General features: G+C 45.9%; 1 protein-coding gene across 1 annotated transcript; it reads left to right on the top strand.

Annotated features, from left to right (window-relative positions):
* The first annotated feature begins 20,821 nt into the window (after nt 1-20,821).
* On the top strand, nt 20,822-21,502 carry LOC126997114 (uncharacterized). The gene has a single exon (XM_050858173.1). The coding sequence runs from the start codon at nt 20,822-20,824 to the stop codon at nt 21,500-21,502; it is 681 nt and encodes a 226-aa protein (XP_050714130.1).
* Nucleotides 21,503-22,386: the final 884 nt, after the last annotated feature.

Below are 22,386 nucleotides of genomic sequence, written 5' to 3'. Positions count from 1 at the left end.
TTTCAGGGAATTTTCAGGGCCCGGGAATTCTGGGAATTCTCGCGAATATTCAATTTTTTCACATATGTGTATTTGTATTAACAAACAAACCAGTTTTGGTTAATATAACTATTAATTACAAGAAAATAAGCTACAAAAATTGAGTTTACAATAGGTTAGGTAAAGTTTAAGGAACTTCCTAATACATGATATCCAGACACCTATAGCATACATTAGCAAAGAAAGCCTTCACTGTGTTATATAGAAAGTCTCATTAGTAAGGAAGAAAAGATGAGTTTTCTGAGTCATGACGTATGGTAACTTTTTGTGATTTTGTTAGGTTAGGTTAGGGCGTCTTCAAACACATGACAGCCAACAGCTTGTAGCATATATAAACAAAGAATGACTTCACTTTGTTGTACAGAAAATCTCATTAGTAAGGAGGCACATATGAATTTTCTGAGTCAAGACTTATAATAACTGTTTGGGGTTTTGTTAGGTGAGATTAGGTTAAGTTTAGGGTATCTTCAAACACTTGATAGCCAGCACCTTATGGTATAAATCAACAAAGAATGACCATTTTATTATATAGAAAGCCTCATTAGTAAGGAAACATATATGAATTTTCTGAGTCAAGACCTATAGTAACTGGGTTTTTTTTTTTTAGGTTAGATTAGGTTAACCACAACGGCATGAGCGTTCCTTAAACAATCCTGTCTCTGCCACCACCGAACTCAGGGACGTTCACTAACAGCCCCATGAAACTGAAGTCTAAACAGGCAAAAATAAAATCACCCTAAAAAATAATAAAGCACAACGGCAAACAGGTAAATCTTTCTCAGTTCTCAAGGTTCCTGAAAGTTCCCGAAAGATCTCCTAACATCAGGAGAGTGGAAAGTTTCCCAGTTCAAAATCCCCGGGAATTTTACAACCCTAGGCAAACAGGGAAATTCCTCCTCCTCCTCCTCCTCCTCCTCTTCCTCCTCCTCCTCCTCCTCCTCTTCCTCTTCCTCTTCCTCCTCCTCCTCCTCCTCCTCCTCCTCTTCCTCCTCCTCCTCGTCCTCGTCCTCCTCCACAAAGGTGGGTGGGAAGGCCCTCACAACGGCAGACTGCGAAATTATCCAGAGGGACCTGGACCAGATCACTCGGTGGTCAGAAAAATGGCAGATGTCCTTCAACACTGCCAAATGTAAAGTAATGCATATCGGATCCAGAACCAGCAACCACACATACCACATGGGTGGCGAACCACTACATGTTGTGCAAGAGGAAAGAGACCTCGGGGTCACCATCAGCAGTGACTTGAAACAAATAAAACACTGCAAGTCCGCCTGTAAGAAAGCCAATACAATGCTTGGGTTCATATCGAGAAACTTCGAATACAAGACGCCGGGAGTTATGTTATCCTTGTACAATTCGCTGGTAAGACCCCACCTGGAAAACGCCGTGCAATTCTGGTCTCCTAATTACAGGAAACACATTGAATTACTTGAGAGAGTACAGCGCCGCGCCACGAAGATGATACCATCACTGAGGACGAAGCCCTATGAAGAGCGACTCGAGCGACTCAACCTCTTCACGTTGGAAAAGAGACGCCAGCGGGGAGACATGATACAAGTCTTTAAGTACCTGAACACGCTCAGCAACGTTGATCACTCCAAACTCTTCACTCTACAAACCAACCTGAGAACAAGAAACAACGGAAAAACAATTCAAGCAAGGCGATGCAATGCCGACATCGGCAGGAGTTATTTCTCGAATAGAGTTGTTCGCCACTGGAACAGCCTTCCTGCTGAAGTGGTTAGCGCAGAGACCATCAACTCCTTCAAAAAACGCATTGATCGCCACTTTGCTGCATCGGGAGTGAACTGAACGCTCCCAAGAGTAGATACACAAGTGCTTTAATCCTTCCCTGCAAGCCACTCCTATGGCAAACGGATTGATTGAATCACTGAACGCAGGCAGCCTAGTAAAGAGCCAACAGGCTTTCTGCTGCCTGCTAGTCCATGTTTCCATGTTTCCTCCTCCTCCTTATTTCCTCTTATTTCTCTCTTTACTGTAAAATTTCCATGTCCCTTTCCTCCTTAAAGGTACATGGTGTTCTCTTCTAACTATTTCCTGCCGGCACGTTGCTGGAGGGAGAGGTGGGTGGGGAGGAGCCTTCATCTTTTCTGTCCTGTCCTACCACACGTAGATTACTAGTAGTAGCGATAGTAAACAGACACCCTCGCCATAAACCGATAGGTCTTCTGGTGTCTGTTCTTCCTATATTTTCCTATGTATTCCTCCTCCTCCTCCATCAGTTTCCGGGTCAATGGATTTGCGGACATATTACATCGTCGTCGCTATCATTTGCATTCTTTGTAATTATTTAAAAGTGATTAGCGTCCATGTTTGTTAGAGAGAGAGAGAGAGAGAGAGAGAGAGAGAGAGAGAGAGAGAGAGAGAGATTTACATAGAAAATCAGACCACACAGACCCCATGGTCCAGACTTGGTGGTCTGTCCTTAAACCTAAGTGATTTTACATTAATCAGAAGACTCCAAAACGTTGCATTTCTACTCTAGTTGATATTAAGTTGAAGGAAGTGACGGTCGAGCTTATTTTTGAAGGAGTCAATCGTGTTACACTGGACCACTGACGGTGGAAGCTTATTCCATTCTCGCACTACAACGTTGGTGAAGAAAAATTTGGTGCAGTCTGAATTTACTTGTCTACATCTGAGTTTTACGCCATTGTTCCTCGTGCGTAAAGTGTCATCGATCATAAACAATGTTGATCTGTCTACATTCGTGAAACCATTAAGTATTTTAAAACATTCGATCAGTTTTCCTCGGAGGCGACGTTTCTCAAGAGAACATGTTAAGGGTAGAAAGCCTTTCTTCGTAGGATTTGTTGCGCAAGGAAGGGATCATTTTCGTTGCCCGACGCTGAACACCTTCTAATTTAGCAATATCCTTTGCATGGTGGGGAGACCAAAACTGTACCGCATATTCCAAGTGGGGTCTGACTAAACTGTTGTAGAGCGGGAGTATTACATCTTTATTCTTAAATAAAAAGTTTCTTTTAATGAAGCCCAACATTCTGTTCGCTTTATTTGCTGCATCGATGCATTGCTGTGAGAATTTGAGGTTTGACGCTATTTTGACCCCCAAGTCCTTGACGCATTGAACGCTTTTGAGTTTAACGCCGTGCATTTCGTAATCAAACTTCTTATTCCTCGTTCCAACTTGAAGGACCTGGCACTTGTCTACGTTAAAGGGCATCTCCCATCTATCCGACCAAGCTGAAATTTTGTGCAAATCCTCTTGGAGGCTTTGCCTGTCTTCGTCAGTGAGAACCGAGTTGCCAATCTTTGTGTCGTCTGCAAATTTACTAATGCGGTTATTGAGTCCAACATCCACGTCGTTGATGTAAATAATGAAGAGTACTGGGCCAAGAACCGAGAGGGACGCCACTAGTGACCGGCGCCCACTCTGAGTTAAATCCGTCAATCACTACTCTTTGTTGTCTGTTGCTCAACCAATTCGCGATCCATTGGTTTACCTGACCGTCAATACCTATTTGCTTTAATTTGTAAAGTAATTTATGATGCGGGACTTTATCAAACGCTTTCTGGAAATCAAGATAGACTACGTCCAGTGATTTGGTTACGTCATAAACAGTGAAGAGGTCGTTATAAAAGGTTAATAGATTTGATAGGCAGGATCTTTTGTTTCGGAAGCCATGTTGTGAGTCCCCAATTAATGAGTGGCTTTCAAGGTAACTCACAATTTTGTCTCTAATTATGCCCTCAAGTAGCTTACCTACAACCGAAGTTAGACTAATGGGCCTGTAATTACCTGGTACTTTTTTGTCTCCTTTCTTAAAAATCGGTGTCACGTTAGCCTTTTTCCAATCTGAAGGGACAATGCCTTGTCGCAAGGACATATTGAATACGGTTGTGAGGGAGGAGAGTATTTCGCACTTTGTTTCTTTCAGCAGAGTTGGATATACTTTATCAGGTCCAGGACTTTTATTTGTTTTAAGTGATTTGAGGGCTTTAAGGACTTCATCGGGTTTTATTTCAAAGTTAGACAATGCATGCTCGAGATTTACATTAGTACTGGTGTTGGTGGTGGTGGTGGGAGGACTGTTATTATTAAACACCGAGGAAAAGTAATTATTTAATAGGTTTGCAACGCGTTGGCTGTCAGTCACTAGTGCACCGTCGCTCTTTGTTAAAGGTCCAATTCCACTTCTGATCGCCTTTCTGTTGTTTATGTAACTGAAGAAGGATTTCGGATTATTTTTACAGGTGGCTGCAATATTTTCTTCATATCTACGCTTTGCCTGATGCACTAATCTTTTTACTCGTCGCCTTGCATCATTGTAAAGTCTAATGTTTTCGGGCGTGCTTTTGTCTTTCTTTAACCTGTAAGACAATTTTTTCTCCTTGACTGAGTGTTTAATTTCGCTATTAAACCAAGGTGGACTTTTATTAGTGTTAATTCGCTTCTCGCACAAGGGGACAAATGTGTCCTGCTGAGTGAGTAAGTGATTTTTAAAGTTTAGCCAGGCGTCCTCTGCATTGCCGTCATCTGATAGTTGCATATCTATTAATTTTCGTCGGATTTCTACGAAGTTGGCTCTTTTGAAATTGGGCACCTTAACTTTATTTTCAGTCACCGATGTTTGAGCTCTAATGTCAACTTTGAGCTCTAATGTCAACTTTGAGCTCTAATGTCAGAGAGAGAGAGAGAGAGAGAGAGTGTGTGTGTGTGTGTGTCAGTCTTCTAAACACCTATCCCCTATTCTTCGACAACGATCAGCTGTCACCTTCTTCAACACTAAACATCCTCGGTCTATCCTTAACTCAAAATCTTATCTGGAAACTTCACATCTCCTTTCTCACTCAATCAGCTTCCTCGAGGTTGGGCGTTCTGTATCGTCTCTGCCAGTTCTTCTCCCCCGCACAGTTGCTATCCATATACAGGGGCCTTGTCCGCCCTCGTATGGAGTATGCAGCTCACGTGTGGGGGGGTGGGGGGGACCACTCATACAGCTCTCTTGGACAGAGTGGAGTTTTACGGCGGAATTTTCAGTGAAGCTCTTCCCTCTTCGTCGAAGCGTCGCTTAGAGAGTGTGTTTCCGTGAAGAGATATTTTCAAACCCTAGTTTCTCTTCCCCCTTCGAAACAATCTTTCCATGTAGTGTTGGTACTCCTGCAAATCAAACAAACGTTGAAAACCGAAACATTAATGCATTTTAGGTACATTTCTATAATGGAAAATATTGTGTGGCAAGTACTTATGTAAGCAGTGCTTGATACAGTGACATACACTATATATAGCAGAAAATTTACATTGATGGGTTTAATTGGTTGGTATATGTGGCTATGTTTGCTTCGCTCTGATATCGTCCCGTTACCTGTGGGCGGAGCTTAGGAGACCTCGTTAGAATAAACTGCTTTTATTTTCTTTATTCTCCTCCTGTTCCATGAGATATCTTTCTCCCTTCGTTATTTCTCCCTTGTAAATATGTTTTTAACTAGCCTTAGAGCTCCTATCAGTGGGTGGAAAATGGTATCATCTATATTGCTGAGCTTTGCTAAGCTCCACCCACAGGTGACGTCACGAGTTTAGAGATTAGCTGTGGGAAGCCCAGCACGGAGTACCACATAGCACCACATATTCATACAGACTTGTGAAACATTCGCCCGGAGGCCGAAGCCTAGCTGTCAGTCCGTCACTTTTAAATTTGTCCCAGCACTCTTCATGCTTATGGTTTGAAGTGCCCGCCCTAAAAACGCTTAAAAAGGAGAACTGTTGTGAATAGTTGAGTCTAAAGGGCGGGGCATGCTGGCTTGGAGGTGCGTTCCAGTGTTGGCTTAAATTATCATAGGAACCGTGAAGTCTTGAATAAACAGAAAAAAATAATGTTTCTCGCATTGTATGATTTTTATATAAGGCCTAGAAAATTTAAATTGTTCTTATACCCAATTGATAATACAGCAACATGGAAAAATGTTGTAATAAAGCATTAAATGTGCGAAGATATTAGCGAAGAGCGGGCCTTCACCTCCTCTTCGTCAAGAGAGGAAATTAGTTCATTTTTTTCCCCCTCGCCGCTTCGCGCGCTGCATCAAAGACACTCCTCGTCACTGAGCATACCATTTGGTCCACGAAGCCTTGTTTCCTCGCGTGAAGGGGGAAGAGATTCACTGAGAATACGGCCGTTAGGCCTCTTCGTCTCATCAGTTCTCCTCCTCATACTGATAATCTTCTACCTCTTAAATTCCACAGTCATGTTGCCTCTTTCTATCTTCTATCGATATTTTCACGCTGACTGCTCTTCCGAACTTGCTAATTGCATGCCTCCCCCACTCCCGCGGCCTCGCCTCACACGACTTTCTACTCAAGCTCATCCCTTTATTGTAAAAATCCCTTACGCACGAGTTAACCAGCATTTTCACTGTTTCATCCCTCATGCTAGTAAACTCTGGATCAATCTTCCTTCATCTGTATATCCTCCTGCCTACGACTTGAACTCTTTCGAGAGGAGGATATCAGGACACCTCTCCTCCCGAAATTGACCCATCTCTCGGCCACTTCTCTGGATTCTTTAGTTGGAGCACTGAGTAGCGTTTTTTTTTTTTTTTTATTGTTTCCATTTTTCTATGCTCTTGAGCTGTTTCCTTTGCTTTGAAAAACAGTCGTGCAAGAGGGGTCGGACTCTGGAGTCACCATCATCAGTGACCTGAAACATGCAATATGCTGCAAAAAAGCATATAACAACGGTAATACTATGCTCAAGTTCATAGCGAGATATATCGAGTGTAAAACGTCAGAAGTAATGTTAAACTTGTATAATTCAATGGTAAGGCCTTACCTCGAATATGCAGTACAGTTTTGTTTCCATAATTACAGGAAAGACATTGAATTATTAGAAAGTGTTCATCGCCGCGCGACGAAAATGATTCCAGCCTTGAGGGCTCAACCGTACGAGGGACGACTCAAGCGACTCAACCTCTTTAAGCTGGAAATGAGACGCCTACGAAGGGATATGATTCAGGGCTACAAGTACCTGAAGAAGTTCAGTAACGTTGACCACTGCAAGTTTTTTGAGCAACAAAGCAATTTATGAACATGGAATAACGGTGTGCCAATTCAGGCCAGGCGATGTAATACAGACATTAGCAGAAGTTTCTTCTCAAATCGAGTCATTCGTCATTGGAACAATCTTCCCTCAGAAGGAGTAAGTGCGAATACCATCAACTCCTTTAAAAATCGAGCTGACCGTTATTTCGTTGCGTCAGGAGTGAGCTGAATATCGAAGCGTTTTCATCTGCTCTGCACCCACGAAACGACTGTCGAGCAGATTAAATTACTAGAGAGGGCAACCTCGTTTTTTTGTTTTGTTTTTACGTCTCCGCCTATTGCGCCGGTAGGCTTGCCTGAGGGGCCTGGATGGTATTCGGCCCCAGCCCGTCATGGCGCAGGCAAGTGTTTAAAGTGGCGCCAATAAGCTTTCTGTTGCCTGCATTTCCATGTTCCTCCCCTCTTTTCCTTTCCCGCCTTTCTCCTTCCTTTCTTTTCGTTTCCTTTCTTTTTACTTTTCTCTCAGCTTTCATATGTTATCATCTCACGTTTTTATCCTCTTCATTGCACTGAAACGTTAATCAATAAGTGTAGCGAGTCTAAGTCTCGGCTAACGTAACATGCAACTCGTTATTAATGAACTCCAAGAACCGGCCCAACCATTGCATCATTCTGTTCACCACCCGATGTTCATAAAAAAAGAGGGTTGGGCATCTTCCCTTTGCTTTTTCCTACTCTGCCTACAACCTCGACCCCTCCCACACACACCTGCATTTCATAGAAGACAAAAAGAGGAGTGGAGGTTAAGACGGGGAGGCTGAAGAGAGAAAAGCATTGCCACAATCTCTATGCCACAAGTCGTTTAGTAAGACGGTACATTCACCTTCTCGTTGCTTTTTCGTGTTCTGTCTCCCAAGTAACCACACCCAGTGACCTTGATCCTTCACCGAGCCAGGCAGGAGGAGGTGGGTCTGTAAGCCAAAAGAGGTTTGAGAATATGGACCAAAGTTGATTGGCGTCGGCGACGAGGGTCTAGATCCGGGCAAGGGCAGGGGAGGAGCAAAAGGAGGATGTCAGCCGAGAGTGGAAATGCTTGCACTTCTCTTTCCATGACTTCACTTTTACTTGTGCCATCGTCACCACCTCAGTCCCTGCCCCTCTCGCAGCCCCAATGGTGACCCTACCCCTTGCTTCCTCCCTTTCCCCCTCACACACACACACAGAGAGAGAGAGAGAGTGAGACTCGACTCGACTCGACTCGACTCGACTCGACTCGACTCGACTCGACTCGACTCGACTCGACTCGAGTGTGTGTGTGTGTGTGTGTGTGTGTGTGTGTTTAGAGCACTTGATGACACACGTTATAAGTATAAATTCTCTCTCTCTCTCTCTCTCTCTCTCTCTCTCTCTCTCTCTCTCTCTCTCTCTCTCTCTCTCTATCTCTCTCTCTCTCTCTCTCTCTCTCTCTCTCTCCTCTCTCTCTCTCTCTCTCTCTCTCTCTCTCTCTCTCTCTCTCTCTCTCTCTCTCTCTCTCTCTCTCTCTCTCTCTCTCTCTCTCTCTCTCTCTCTCTCTCTCTCTCTCTCTCTCTCTCTCTCTCTCTCTCTCTCTAACAACAAAAACGACTCTCAGCCACGTCCTTCCATAATAGACACCTCACACCGCAACAGACTCGTAACATTGAACCCTCCAGTAACTCTATTACCAAGCTTCAAGATAACCTAAGAGTCCTTAGTTTCAATGCGCGTAGCCTAAGAAACAAATTTGATGAACTGCGATGTCTTGCTCTGACAGAAAACTTTGACGTAATTGCTATAACCGAAACATTTATCGACACCACTAATATTGATTTAAGTTCCGAATATAACATAGATGGCTACAGATTCTTCAACAATGATCGTGTAAACCGTAGAGGGTGGTGTCGCCCTTTTGTCAAAAGCTACTTGCAACCTACTGACAAAACACCAAGAAACAGTAACGTTGAACATTTGTGCGTGCGAGTAAACATTGCAAAGTCAATTTAAATATATCTGTCACTTACAGGCCTCCGGGGCAATCACTTGATGGCGATCTTGAAATGTACAGCGTCTTAAGGCAGTCACTTAATAACAGCGACTCACTGATACTAGGAGACTTTAACCTCCCCATATCGACTGGGCGACACTGTCGGTACAGAAGGTGAGTCCCATAGAATGATCGAATTTCTAGAGGAAAATTATCTAAGCCAAATGGTTTCTGAACCAACTCGACAAAATAACATACTTGACCTTGTTATAGCGACCCAAGATAACCTAGTCAGTAATGTCACGGTAGGAGAACACCTCGGTTCCTGCGATCATAAACTAGTGCGCGTTGACATTAGAGCTCAAACATCGGTGACTGAAAATAAAGTTAAGGTGCCCAATTTCAAAGAGCCAACTTCGTAGAAATCCGACGAAAACTAATAGATATGCAACTATCAGATGACGGCAATGCAGAGGACGCCTGGCTAAACTTTAAAATCACTTACTCACTCAGCAGGACACATTTGTAATTAACACTAATAAAGTCCACCTTGGTTTAATAGCGAAATTAAACACTCAGTCAAGGAGAAAATTGTCTTACAGGTTAAAGAAAGACCAAAGCACGCCCGAAAACATTAGACTTTACAATGATGCAAGGCGACGAGTAAACAGATTAGTGCATCAGGCAAAGCGTAGATATGAAGAAAATATTGCAGCCAACTGTAAAAATAATCCGAAATCCTTCTTCAGTTACATAAACAACAGAAAGGCGATCAGAAGTGGAATTGGACCTTTAATAAACAGCGACGGCGCACTAGTGACTGACAGCCAACACGTTGCAAACCTATTAAATAATTACTTTTCCTCGGTGTTTAATAATAACAGTCCTCCCACCACCACCACCAACACCAGTACTATTGTAAATCCCGAGCATGCATTGTCTAACTTTGAAATAAAACCCGATGAAGTCCTTAAAGCCCTCAAATCACTTAAAACAAATAAAAGTCCTGGACCTGATAAAGTATATCCAACTCTGCTGAAAGAAACAAAGAGCGAAATACTCTCCTCCCTCACAACCGTATTCAATATGTCCTTGCGACAAGGCATTGTCCCTTCAGATTGGAAAAAGGCTAACGTGACACCGATTTTTAAGAAAGGAGACAAAAAAGTACCAGGTAATTACAGGCCCATTAGTCTAACTTCGGTTGTAGGTAAGCTACTTGAGGGCATAATTAGAGACAAAACTGTGAGTTACCTTGAAAGCCACTCATTAATTGGGGACTCACAACATGGCTTCCGAAACAAAAGATCCTGCCTATCAAATCTATTAACCTTTATAACGACCTCTTCACTGTTTATGACGTAACCAAATCACTGGACGTAGTCTATCTTGATTTCAGAAAGCGTTTGATAAAGTCCGCATCATAAATTACTTTACAAATTAAAACAAATAGGTATTGACGGTCAGGTAAACCAATGGATCGCGAATTGGTTGAGCAACAGACAACAAAGAGTAGTGATTGACGGATTCAACTCAGAGTGGGCGCCTGTCACTAGTGGCGTCCCTCAGGGCTCGGTTCTTGGCCCAGTGCTCTTCATTATTTACATCAACGACGTGGATGTTGGACTCAATAACCGCATTAGTAAATTTGCAGACGACACAAAGATTGGCAACTCGGTTCTCACTGACGAAGACAGGCAAAGCCTCCAAGAGGATTTGCACAAAATTTCAGCTTGGTCGGATAGATGGGAGATGCCCTTTAACGTAGACAAGTGCCAGGTCCTTCAAGTTGGAACGAGGAATAAAAGTTTGATTACGAAATGCGCGGCGTTAAACTCAAAAGCGTTCAATGCGTCAAGGACTTGGGGTCAAAATCGCGTCAAACCTCAAATTCTCACAGCAATGCATCGATGAAGCGAACAGAATGTTGGGCTTCATTAAAAGAAACTTTTATTTAAGAATAAAGATGTAATACTCTCTACAACAGTTTAGTCAGACCCCACTTGGAATATGCGGTACAGTTTTGGTCTCCCCACCATGCAAAGGATATTGCTAAATTAGAAGGTGTTCAGCGTCGGCAACGAAAATTATCCTTCCTTGCGCAACAAATCCTACGAAGAAAGGCTTTCATGTTCTCTCTTGAAACGTCGCCTCCGGAAAACTGATCGAATGTTTTAAAATACTTAATGGTTTCACGAATGTAGACAGATCAACATTGTTTATGATCGATGACACGCACGAGGAACAATGGCGTAAAACTCAGATGTAGACAAGTAAATTCAGACTGCACCAAATTTTCTTCACCAACGTTGTAGTGCGAGAATGGAATAAGCTCCCACCGTCAGTGGTCCAGTGTAACACGATTGACTCCTTCAAAATAAGCTCGACCGTCACTTCCTTCAACAATATCAACTAGAAATGCAACGTTTTGGAGTCTTCTGATTAATGTAAAATCACTTAGGTTTAAGGACAGACCACCAAGTCTGGACCATGGGGTCTGTGGTCTGATTTTCTATGTAAATCTATCTATGTAAATCTCTCTCTCTCTCTCTCTCTCTCTCTTTTGTTGCGTCCCTCAACTAGTGGCGTCCCTCAGGGCTCGGTTCTTGGCCCAGTGCTCTTCATTATTTACATCAACGACGTGGATGTTGGACTCAATAACCGCATTAGTAAATTTGCAGACGACACAAAGATTGGTAACTCGGTTCTCACTGACGAAGACAGGCAAAGGCTCCAAGAGGATTTGCACAAAATTTCAGCTTGGTCGGATAGATGGGAGATGCCCTTTAACGTAGACAAGTGCCAGCTCCTTCAAGTTGGAACGAGGAATAAGAGGTTCGATTACGAAATGCGCGGCGTTAAACTCAAAAGCGTTCAATGCGTAAAGGACTTGGGGGTCAAAATCGCGTCAAACCTCAAATTCTCACAGCAATGCATCGATGCAGCAAATAAAGCGAACAGAATGTTGGGCTTCATTAAAAGAAACTTTTTATTCAAGAATAAAGATGTAATACTCCCACTCTACAACAGTTTAGTCAGACCCCACTTGGAATATGCGGTACAGTTTTGGTCTCCCCACCATGCAAAGGATATTGCTAAATTAGAAGGTGTTCAGCGTCGGGCAACGAAAATGATCCCTTCCTTGAGCAACATACCCTACGAAGAAAGGCTTTCTACCCTTAACATGTTCTCTCTTGAGAAACGTTGCCTCCGAGGAAAACTGATCGAATGTTTTAAAATACTTAATGGTTTCACGAATGTAGACAGATCAACATTGTTTATGATCGATGACATTTTGTTCACGAGGAACAATGGCGTAAAACTCAGATGTAGACAAGTAAATTCAGACTGCACCAAATTTTTCTTCACCAACGTTGAAGTGCGAGAATGGAATAAGCTTCCGCCATCAGTGGTCCAGTGCAACACGATTGACTCCTTCAAAAATAAGCTCGACCGTCACTTCCTTCAACGTAATATCAACTAGAGTAGAAATGCAACGTTTTGGAGTCTTCTGATTAATGTAAAATCACTTAGGTTTAAGGACAGACCACCAAGTCTGGACCATGGGGTCTGTGTGGTCTGATTTTCTATGTAAATCTATGTAAATCTCTCTCTCTCTCTCTCTCTCTCTCTCTCTCTCTCTCTCTCTCTCTCTCTCTCTCTCTCTCTCTCTCTCTCTCTCTCTCTCTCTCTCTCTCTCTCTCTCTCTCTCTCTCTCTCTCTCTCTCTCTCTCTCTTATTTACACAGACACTTGTTACATCAGGGCCTAGTACCTATATATTACTTTAACATTACATTACATGGCGGCACTAGTTTCTGGGCTAAGGGTAACATAGTTGATATCCCTATCTGAAAGCCTATCCTGGGCACTGTTCACAAATTGTTCAGCCACTAGTTCACAAACAGTTTATATTGTTGCCGGTGTGTGAATTGCTGAGGCACCTGACCGGACGCAAGAAGAAGGTTCCGTAACTGCATGTAATTGTTAATAAACTGCCTCTGGTAGTGAATCGTCGAGCATCGCTGTACTACCAGAGCCGTGGGAGCCACCTCCGCTGACCGGGTGTTGGCTGTCACTTCCCGCACCGGCTGGCGCAGCGTCCTCAGGTGCTCCACTCTCTCCTGCTGTATTCTGTACAGAGTGGTGAGGCAGTCCACGTCTCGCCCGTGTTGGAGGGTCTGCAGGCTCGGTAGGTGCTCCGGTTGTCCATCCGTGATGATCCTCCACGCCCTCTCCTGGACCTTGTCGAGGAGCGCGAAATGGGTACTGGCAGCTCCCCCCCACGCAAGGCACGAGTACTCAAGGGAGGATCGGATTTGTGCCTTGTATAAGACCTCGCGCCTTCGACTGTCCATCAGCCAGGAGATTCTGCGTAGGGACGTCAACTTCCGTGAGGCTGCCCTTGCCAGTTGCTAGATGTGCGCGGGGAAGGTTAGCCTGGAGTAATATGTGAGGCCCATCACCTCCACTTCCTCACGTGGCGCCAGCTTGAGTCCCTCGAATTCAAGCTGGAGATCAACAGGTGTCCTGGCCACTACCAGCAGCTAAGTTTTTGCTGGGGTAAACTTCACTTGCCACTTACTCCCCCAATCTGCAATTCGCCGGAGTATGTCCCTTAGTTGGCGTGTTGCCTGGTCCTCTCCTCCTGGCTCTATTTTGTGAGTCAAAGTGATGTCATCGGCGAACGCTTTGGCACTAGGAACAAGATGGAGGAGGTCATTTATGTATAAGTTCCATAGTAGTGGCCCAATGACACTGCCTTGTGGCACGCCGGCGTGGATCCGTTGTGGGGAGGACTTATGCCCATTCAGGACCACTTGAAGGTGGCGTTCCTCTAAGTAATTTTTCATCAGGCACAGAAGCTTCCCCTCCAATCCGGCTTCTCTCATATCTTCTAATAGGGCGGTGTGCCACACTCGGTTAAATGCGCCCTCAGTGTCAAGTGCCAGAGCAGCAGTGGCTCTTCCTTGGTCCACCTCTGAACTCCATTCGTTGGATAGTAGTAGTTGTAGGTCGACTGCTAACCGGTTTTTCCTAAAGCCGAACTGCCTGGCACTCAACAGATAGTGCCTATCCAGGTGTCTGGTGATCCGCTCAGCCACTATTCCCTCCAATATTTTTGCCACTGCTGATAGGAGGGACACCGGCCTGTAGTTCCTCACGTCCGTTCGGTCGTTCTTCTTGTGCACAGGAACAACATGGCTAGTCTTCCATGTCTGCGGCCAGGTGGAGGTATGTAGGCAGTGGTTGAATATCTTGGAGAGGGGAAGAGCGAGTTCCTTGGCACACTGACGTAGGAGGCGGGGGCTGACATTGTTCGGACCAACAGCCTTATCTGCGTCTAAGGCCTTCAGTGCCAGATACACCTCCTCCTCCGTTGTTGAGAGGCTTGTCAGCTTTTCTTTAGTAACTGGAGGGAGAGTCGGTGGCTTTTTTTCTGGGTGAGGGACGGTCATTTTGGCAGCAAAAGTCTTGGCAAACAACTCTACTTTTTCTTTATTGTTCAGTGCCATGGTGCCATCCTCTCCTCTCAAGGTCGGCACCGTGCCATCTTGCACCTCACCTTGATGTTCCTTAACCAGGTGCCACCACTGCTTGTTCCCTATCTGGCCTCCTTTTAGTTTGTTTTTTGTGGCAGTCACCCATTGGTCTTTAGCCCAGGCCTGGGCGTCTTGCATTCGGGCTGCTGCCTCCCTGTGCCTCCTCTTGTTGAAGGCAGTGGGTTTACGCTTATACGTTAGCCAAGCTCGGTGTTTAGCGTCTGATGCTGCACGACACCTCGGCCCGAACCACGGCTGGTCGGACGGCTTGGATCTGTGCTCTCGGTGTGGCACCCACCGGAGTTGCTCCTTGAGGACTGCTTCAGTGAAATGGTGCACCTGCTGCTCCACGCTGCCACTCAGAACCGTGTCCCAGTCCAGCTGTTGCAGGGCTGTGCGCAGCCTCCCCCAGTCAGCTGCCCCCCAGCGCCACAGAGTCCTTGTGGTGCTCTCCTCCCGGACGCTTGAATACCACCTTGGCGAGAACGGCCACATGGTCTGAGGTACCCACATAGCCCAGCGGGTGGCATTGCACAGTGTTTGGGGGAAGGTCAGTGACGACAGGATCAAGCGAGGATCCTGAGCTGTGTGTGGGGAAGTTAACATAGTTGTCCAAGTCGTACAATGCTAGTAAGTTATCGAACTCCCTTTGTGCGGTGCGCTGGTTTAGGTCCCCTACTATAATAATGTTGTCACACTTATTTGCAGTCATAATATTATCTACGTTATTTAATAAAAAGTGGAACACAGCAGGACCTTGTGCCGGAGGTCTGTAGAACCCACAACACAAAATGCCCGCGCCATTATTGTTTATTATTTTGAACAAGATTATTTCTTGGTTTTCAGGAATGTCATACTCTATAAGTTGTACACTCACTGACTCCTTGTGTCACAACGCGACACCGCCTCCTTGTGATGATCGATCTTTTCTATACCACTTAGAATAACCTTTAATACTAGCATAGTTTTCAGGCACTGTGCCATTAAGAAAAGTTTCGCTCACGAACACTACATCGGCATTATTTTTTTTATCTCATATTGATGTATGAGTTCACCAATGTTAGTATGGAATCCCCTTAAATTGGCAGGTACTAATCTTATTTCACAACTACGCTGCCTGTGCGCCACTGAACTGTTCGTAATAGGCATTTTGCTGGCCTAGAAACACAGGGGAATGAGGAAAGCTGTTTTGTGGCAGCTGAAGAGGCATGTGCTGGGTCTGGGGGTTTGTCTGGGGAAGAGGATGGTGCTGAGTCTGTGAATAGGATTGGGGGCGTGGGTATGGGTAGGATTGGGGCTGTGTTAGATGAAGGGGCTGAGGTGGGTGGTGGGGGAGGATGTTGAGGGGGGGGCTGTATCTGGTAGGAAGGCTTGAGTGGGAGTTGGGGGTTAAGTAGTGAATGGGAGTGGAAGGTGAAGGGGTTCTGGGTCCTTTGACTCATATCAGGGTGTTGCCAGGTGCCTCGTAGAGCTGCCAGAGTCTCCTGGTTGCTTTGCCTTACGGCTGTTAAGAGAGCTTCCTGCCTCTCTTCTTCCTTTCGCACGCGGCAGGTTTGGGCCGTGTGATAGGGCCCCTGACAGTGACTACAGACCAAATTCCGTGGGCACTGAAGGCGCGTGTGTCCTTTGCGCCTGCACTTGGGGCACCTAGTCTCTTCTCGCGGGCCCTCTACCTGTTGAGAGTTAGCGTCTCCCCTCTGTCTGTTGCTAGTGGGGGGGAGAAGTGACTCTCTCTCTCTCTCTCTCTCTCTCTCTCTCTCTCTCTCTCTCTCTCTCTCTCTCTCTCTCTCTCTCTCTCTCTCTCTCTCTCTCTCTCTCTCTCTCTCTTCCTACTCCTCCTCCCTCCTTCCATCCCAAGCCTCCCCCCTTCCCTCTCTTTCCTCCCTATCCCAGTTTCTCTCTCCCTTCCCTTCCCTTCCCTTCCTTTCCCTTCCCTTCCCTTCCCTTTCCTTGCCTTGCCTTGCCTTGCCTTGCCTTTCCTTGCCCTGCCTTGCCTTGCCTTGGCTTGCCTTGCCTTGCCTTGCCTTGCCTTGCCTTGCCTTGCCTTGCCTTCCTCTGCCTTCCCTTGCCTTGCCTTCCTCTTCCTTCCCTTTCCTTTCCTTCCCTTGCTTCCCTTCCCTTCCTTTCCTTTTCTTTCCCTTCCCTTGCCGTCCCTTCCCTTCCCATCCCTTCCCTTCCCTTGCCTTGCCTTGCCTTGCCTTGCCTTCCCTTGCCTTGCCTTGCCTTCCTCTTCCTTCCCCTGCCTTGCCTTCCTCTTCCTTCCCTTTCCTTTCCTTTTCTTTCCCTTCCCTTGCCGTCCCTTCCCATCCCTTCCCTTGCCTTGCCTTGCCTTCCCTTTCCTTGCCTTGCCCTTGCCTTCCCTTTCCTTTCCTTCCCTTCCCTTCCCTTTCCTTCCTTTTCCTTCCCTTCCCTTCCTTTCCTTTCCTTTCCCTTCCCTTGCCTTCCCTTCCCTTCCCTTCCCTTGCCTTGCCTTGCCGTCCCCTCCATTCCCTTCCCTTCCCTTCACTCTCCTTCCTTTCCCTTCCTCATTGTACATTGTATATTTGGACTTTCAGAAAGCATTTGACAAAGTCCCTCACAACCGCCTCCTTAGTAAATTGCAAGCTCACGGTATAACTGGTAATATTCATAAGTGGCTCAAAGACTGGCTTACCGACCGTAAACAGAGAGTTGTTACGAATGGTATATCATCTGACTGGCAAGATGTCAAAAGCGGTGTTCCACAGGGGTCGGTGTTGGGACCTGTTCTGTTTTTCGTGTACGTAAATGACATTGACGAGGAGCTATCGTGTAAAATATTGAAATTTGCAGACGACACAAAAATAGCCTGCAGAGTTACTACGACAACGGATAAAGAACACCTCCAAGCTGATCTCGAACGTTTAAGCAGTTGGGAACGAATATGGCAAATGAATTTCAATATTGAGAAGTGCAAGGTTATGCATATCGGAATCAATAACGATCGTATTCATTATCAAATTAACGGAGTGCGACTTTCTGAAGCCAGCAAAGAAAAAGATCTTGGAGTAATAATTTCGAACGATCTTAAACCGAGTCAACATTGCACAGAAGTAGTAAAAACTGCCAACAAACTGATCGGATTTATTGGTTGTACACTTGAGCACAAATCAGAAAAAGTAATATTGACACTATAATTCGTTAGTTCGCCCACATCTTGAGTACTGCGTTCAGTTTTGGTCTCCCTATTACAGAAAAGATATAGATAAACTCGAGAGGGTGCAGCGTCGAGCTACTAAAATGATCCCTAGACTGCGAAACAAACCGTACGAAGACAGACTTAAAGAACTGAACTTATTCAGCTTATCAAAGCGCAGGCTAAGAGGTGACCTTATAGAAGTGTTTAAAATGTTCAGGGGATTTGATAACGTTAATGTTCATGATTATTTTACAGTCTCTCAATCAAGTGTAACAAGAAACAATGGATACAAAATAACGAGGAAGCGTTTCAACTCAAATGAATCAAAACACTTCTTCAACCGTGTCATCAATGTATGGAATGGTCTGCCTCAAAACGTCGTCGAAAGCGAAACTATTTGCACGTTCAAAAACCGACTAGACAAATATTTAGAAGCTAACCCGAACATCCGCTATTTTGCTCCGGTCTAACAGAAAGTAGTGTTAGCTTAGTTGTCGTGTATGATCTTCCTTCTGTCCATGTAAAATTCCATTGTTGTTTCTCTACACTACATGGTATTCCTTTTCATGCCAGCCTCGGCTGGAGGGACTGGTGGGAGGGGAGGAGCCTTTGCCTTTGCTGTCCTGTGTCTCTGACTCGTAAATTAGAGTAGATGGTAGCAACAACAAACAGCCTACTATGCGTTTCAGGGGCCAGGTCACACAGTTTTTCGAATATAACATTTTAACAAAGCGTCGGACAAGGATGGTATTTTGGGAGACGATGTTTGAGACCCCGACCTAATTGGCAAAAATAGGCCTAGGTGCCAAATGTTGATGATTACGACATTTGTAAGAGCAACTTTAAGGTAAACTTCACTAAAATATACAGGCACAGGTAGCGAGGCTAGGTGCCGTCATCATGCCTCTCGTTCATGTTGTGACGTCAATGTGACGTTTCACTATGAAGTAGTAGTAATCACTGACTCAACCGGTAGTTTTCTCTCTCTCTCTCTCTCTCTCTCTCTCTCTCTCTCTCTCTCTCTCTCTCTCTCTCTCTCTCACAGACACACACACTACGTAATTCAGTCCATACACATAGTGATGATGCTCATTTGAAAATATTATATTTGTGAAAAAGTTTCACTCGCAGGAAATTACTCATCCTTTGCATGGAGAATACGGTCTTTGGTACAACATGCTGTAAGTTTATAACATAGTGGAGTGGCTGAATTATTGTTGCTCTGTGTGTGTGTGTGTGTGTGAGAGAGAGAGAGAGAGAGAGAGAGAGAGAGAGAGAGAAAAAAAACTGCCGGTTGAGTAGGTGATGACCACTACGTCATAGTTACACGTCACATGGACATCACGAATGAGAGGCGGTGCATACATAATAACGGCACCTAGCCTCGCTACCCGTGCCTGTATATTTTTGTGAAGTTTACCTTAAAGTTACTCCTACAAGTGCCGTAATCATCCACATTTGGCACCTAACCCTATTTTTGCCAATTAGGTCGGGGTCTCAAACGTCGTCTCCCAAAATACCATCCTTGCCCGACGCTTTGTTAAAATGTCATATTCGAAAAACTGTGTGACCTGGCCCCTGAAACGCATAGTAGTTAGGACCAAGAGGTCTGTTGATGTTTGCTTTTCCTTTGTACTCTTTTGTACTCTTCCTTCCCTTTCCTTTCCTTCTCTTACCTTCCCTTCTACCTTACTTCTTTTTCTTTCTCTTCTTTTTCTTGTTCTTCATTCTTTCTTCATTTTCTCCTTCTCCTTCTTTTACTTATCTTCTTCTTTTTCCTTTTCTTTCTTTCTTTCTTCTTTCTTTTTTCTTCTTTCTTTCCTTTCTTTCATCATCTTTTCTCTTCTTCTTCTTATTATTATTCGTCTTTATTTCTTTCCTTCCTTCTTTATTTCTTCTTTTCCTCTTTTTCTTCTTTCTTTCTTCTTCATCTTTTTTTCCTCCTCCTCCTCCTCCTCCTCCTGATCCTCTTATGCATGTGTTCCAATCCTAAGCAGAAGGATCGGAACCTGTATCGGCTGATGTAACTCCTTCAAGCGGCAAAGCAACATGTGAGCCAACGTCAGATCAGTCCATCCCTCCCTTCCATTCCCTCCTTCCTTCCTTCCTTCCCTCCTTCCGTCCTTCCTTCCTTCCCTCCTTCCTTCCTTCCCTCCCTCCTTCCGTCCTTCCTTTCTTCCTTCCTTCCTTCTTTTCCTCTTCTTTTCCCTTTTTCCTCCCTGTTATTTCTCTCCAACGGGTACCAAATCAGTCTTTCCCTTCGTTCCCTCCCTTTCTTCCTTCCTTCCTTCCTTCCTTTCCTCCTCTTTTCCCTTTTTCCTCCCTGTTCTTTCTCTCCAACGGATACCAGATCACTCTTTCCTTCCATTCCCTTACTTCCTTCTTTCCTTCCTTTCTTCTTTTCCTTTAGTTTTTTCTCTTCTTTCCTCCTCCTCCTCTTCCTTATCTTTTAATCTCTCTTCCTTATTTCTCCTCCATTCTTTTTCTTTCAATCCATTCTCTTTTCTGAAGGAAGGGAAGGAAGGGAGAGAGAGAATGGACGGGGAAGGGGAGGGAAGGGAAGGGAAGGGAAGGAAGGGAACTGAATGGGAGGGAAGGAAGAGAAAGGAAGGGAATTGAAGAGAAAGGGAAGGAAGGGAAGGAACGGAGGAAAGGAATGGAGGGAAGGGAAGGAAGGGAAGGGAAGGGGTGGGAAGGGAAGGGAATGGAAGGAGGGGAAGGGAAACGGAGGGAAGGGAAGGGAAGGGAAGGGTAGGGAAGAAAGGGAAGGGAAGAAAGGAAAGGAAGGGAAGGGAATGGAAGGAAGGGAAGGGAAGGGAAGGGAAGGGAAGAAAGGGAAGGGGAGAAAGGAAAGGAAGGGAAGGGAAGGGAAGGGAAGGGAAGGGAAGGGAAGGAAGATACGGAAAACGGAGGGAAGAGGAGGGAGGGAAGTGACAGTGATCCAGGTGAGAGAGAGACAGCGAGAGAGAGAGAGAGAGAGAGAGAGAGAGAGAGAGAGAGAGAGAGAGAGAGAGAGAGAGAGAGAGACTGAGAGACAGACTGACTGACTGACTGACTCATGCTATGGTCGTCTCTCGGTCTCCCGCTGCTACACAGGGCGTGGAAGGACAACTACGGTTTGGGGATGTCCAGTTGCCCCTTCAGGATAACATCAAGGTCCTGGGAATCACCATCGACCGGGAGCTGCGCTACGACCAGCACATCGCGACTGTGGCCCGCCAGACCTCTCAGCGTGTGTCTGCCCTCCGCAGGGTGGCTGGCAGCCTGGACCCCCGAGGAATCCTGACGCTGTACAAGGCACAGATCCGCCCTTGTATGGAATACGGTGCCTTGTCGTGGATGTCCAGCGCCGTCACCCACGCCCGGCGCCTTGACGCGGTGCAGAGACGCGCCCTCCGACTGCTGGAGGATGAGGTGGAGATCCCTGCCAGCATAACATCTGCAACACTGGCAGTCTGTCATAAGACTCAGGTGCTGCACACGCCTCATCTCAGCAGGCTGTGCTTGACGCCACACCTCGCCCACCGAGCGACGCGACAGGTAGCAGCCGGGAGCCAACGAGTGACGGTGCCTCACTCACACACGTCGCAGCACCAGCGGACGTGCAAGGCCAGGGCAGCGCGTCCTTGGAACGGCTTCACGGAGGCCACGCCTGATCTGGAACGCGTGTCCACACACCAGGCGAAAGCAGCTGCCAACATTTGGAGAGGCACCCTCCCCACGCCGTTCCTGCTCCACACTTGACATGATTGTAAATATTGTAATTAGTGTTTATCATATTTATAATATATCCTGTATACTTTGTAAGTATGTTTTATGTTTTTGTGCAGCTACCCTCACAGGTATCTGTACATTTGAATTTTTTTAAAAAATAGTTGTGGGTGCCAACTCACAACTTTAAGTTTACCATCTCTGTAAATATATGTATACATGTTTAAATAAAAAATAAAAATAAAAGAGAGAGAGAGAGAGAGAGAGAGAGAGAGAGAGAGAGAGAGAGAGAGAGAGAGAGAGAGAGAGAGAGAGAGAACTGCGTCTTGGAGGCAAGAGTCTGCCCCTCCAGGACCACATCAAGGTCCTGGGAGTGACTGTGGACCAAAGCCTGCGCTTCGACCTCCACGTCCGAGCTGTTGCCCCCCAGGCCTCCCTGCGAAGAGTAGCGGGATCCCTCGACCCACGGGGCATCCTCACTCTCTTCAAGGCACAGATACGTCCGTATCTGGAGTACGGTGCCCTGTGCTGGGTGGCGAGTGCTGCCACCCACATGCAGAGGCTCGACGCAGTGCAGCGACGAGCACTGCGTCTGGTGGAGGCCAGCGAGCACCTGGAGGAGTCTTCTGCCACTGTGACATCGCTGGAACACCGCCGTGATGTCTCAGCACTGGTGGTGTGCCACAAAGCCCAGGTGCAGGGGGTTCCCCACCTCAGCAGCTTGAGGCTTCCTCCACACGCTGCTCAGAGGTTCACCCGGACTACACTCTCCGGTGTCCAGCTTGTGGAGGTGCCTCGATCACACTCCAGGCAGCACCAGCGCACATATACAGCCAGGACCACACGCCTGTGGAACATGTTCACGGCAGCCACTCCCCAAGTGGAGAACATGAGCACGCAGCAGGTGAAGCTGGCTG

Source organism: Eriocheir sinensis, chromosome 11, assembly GCF_024679095.1.
Source record: "Eriocheir sinensis breed Jianghai 21 chromosome 11, ASM2467909v1, whole genome shotgun sequence".
Classification (NCBI taxonomy): domain Eukaryota; kingdom Metazoa; phylum Arthropoda; class Malacostraca; order Decapoda; family Varunidae; genus Eriocheir; species Eriocheir sinensis.
This window is presented reverse-complemented; position numbering and strand designations above follow the sequence as displayed.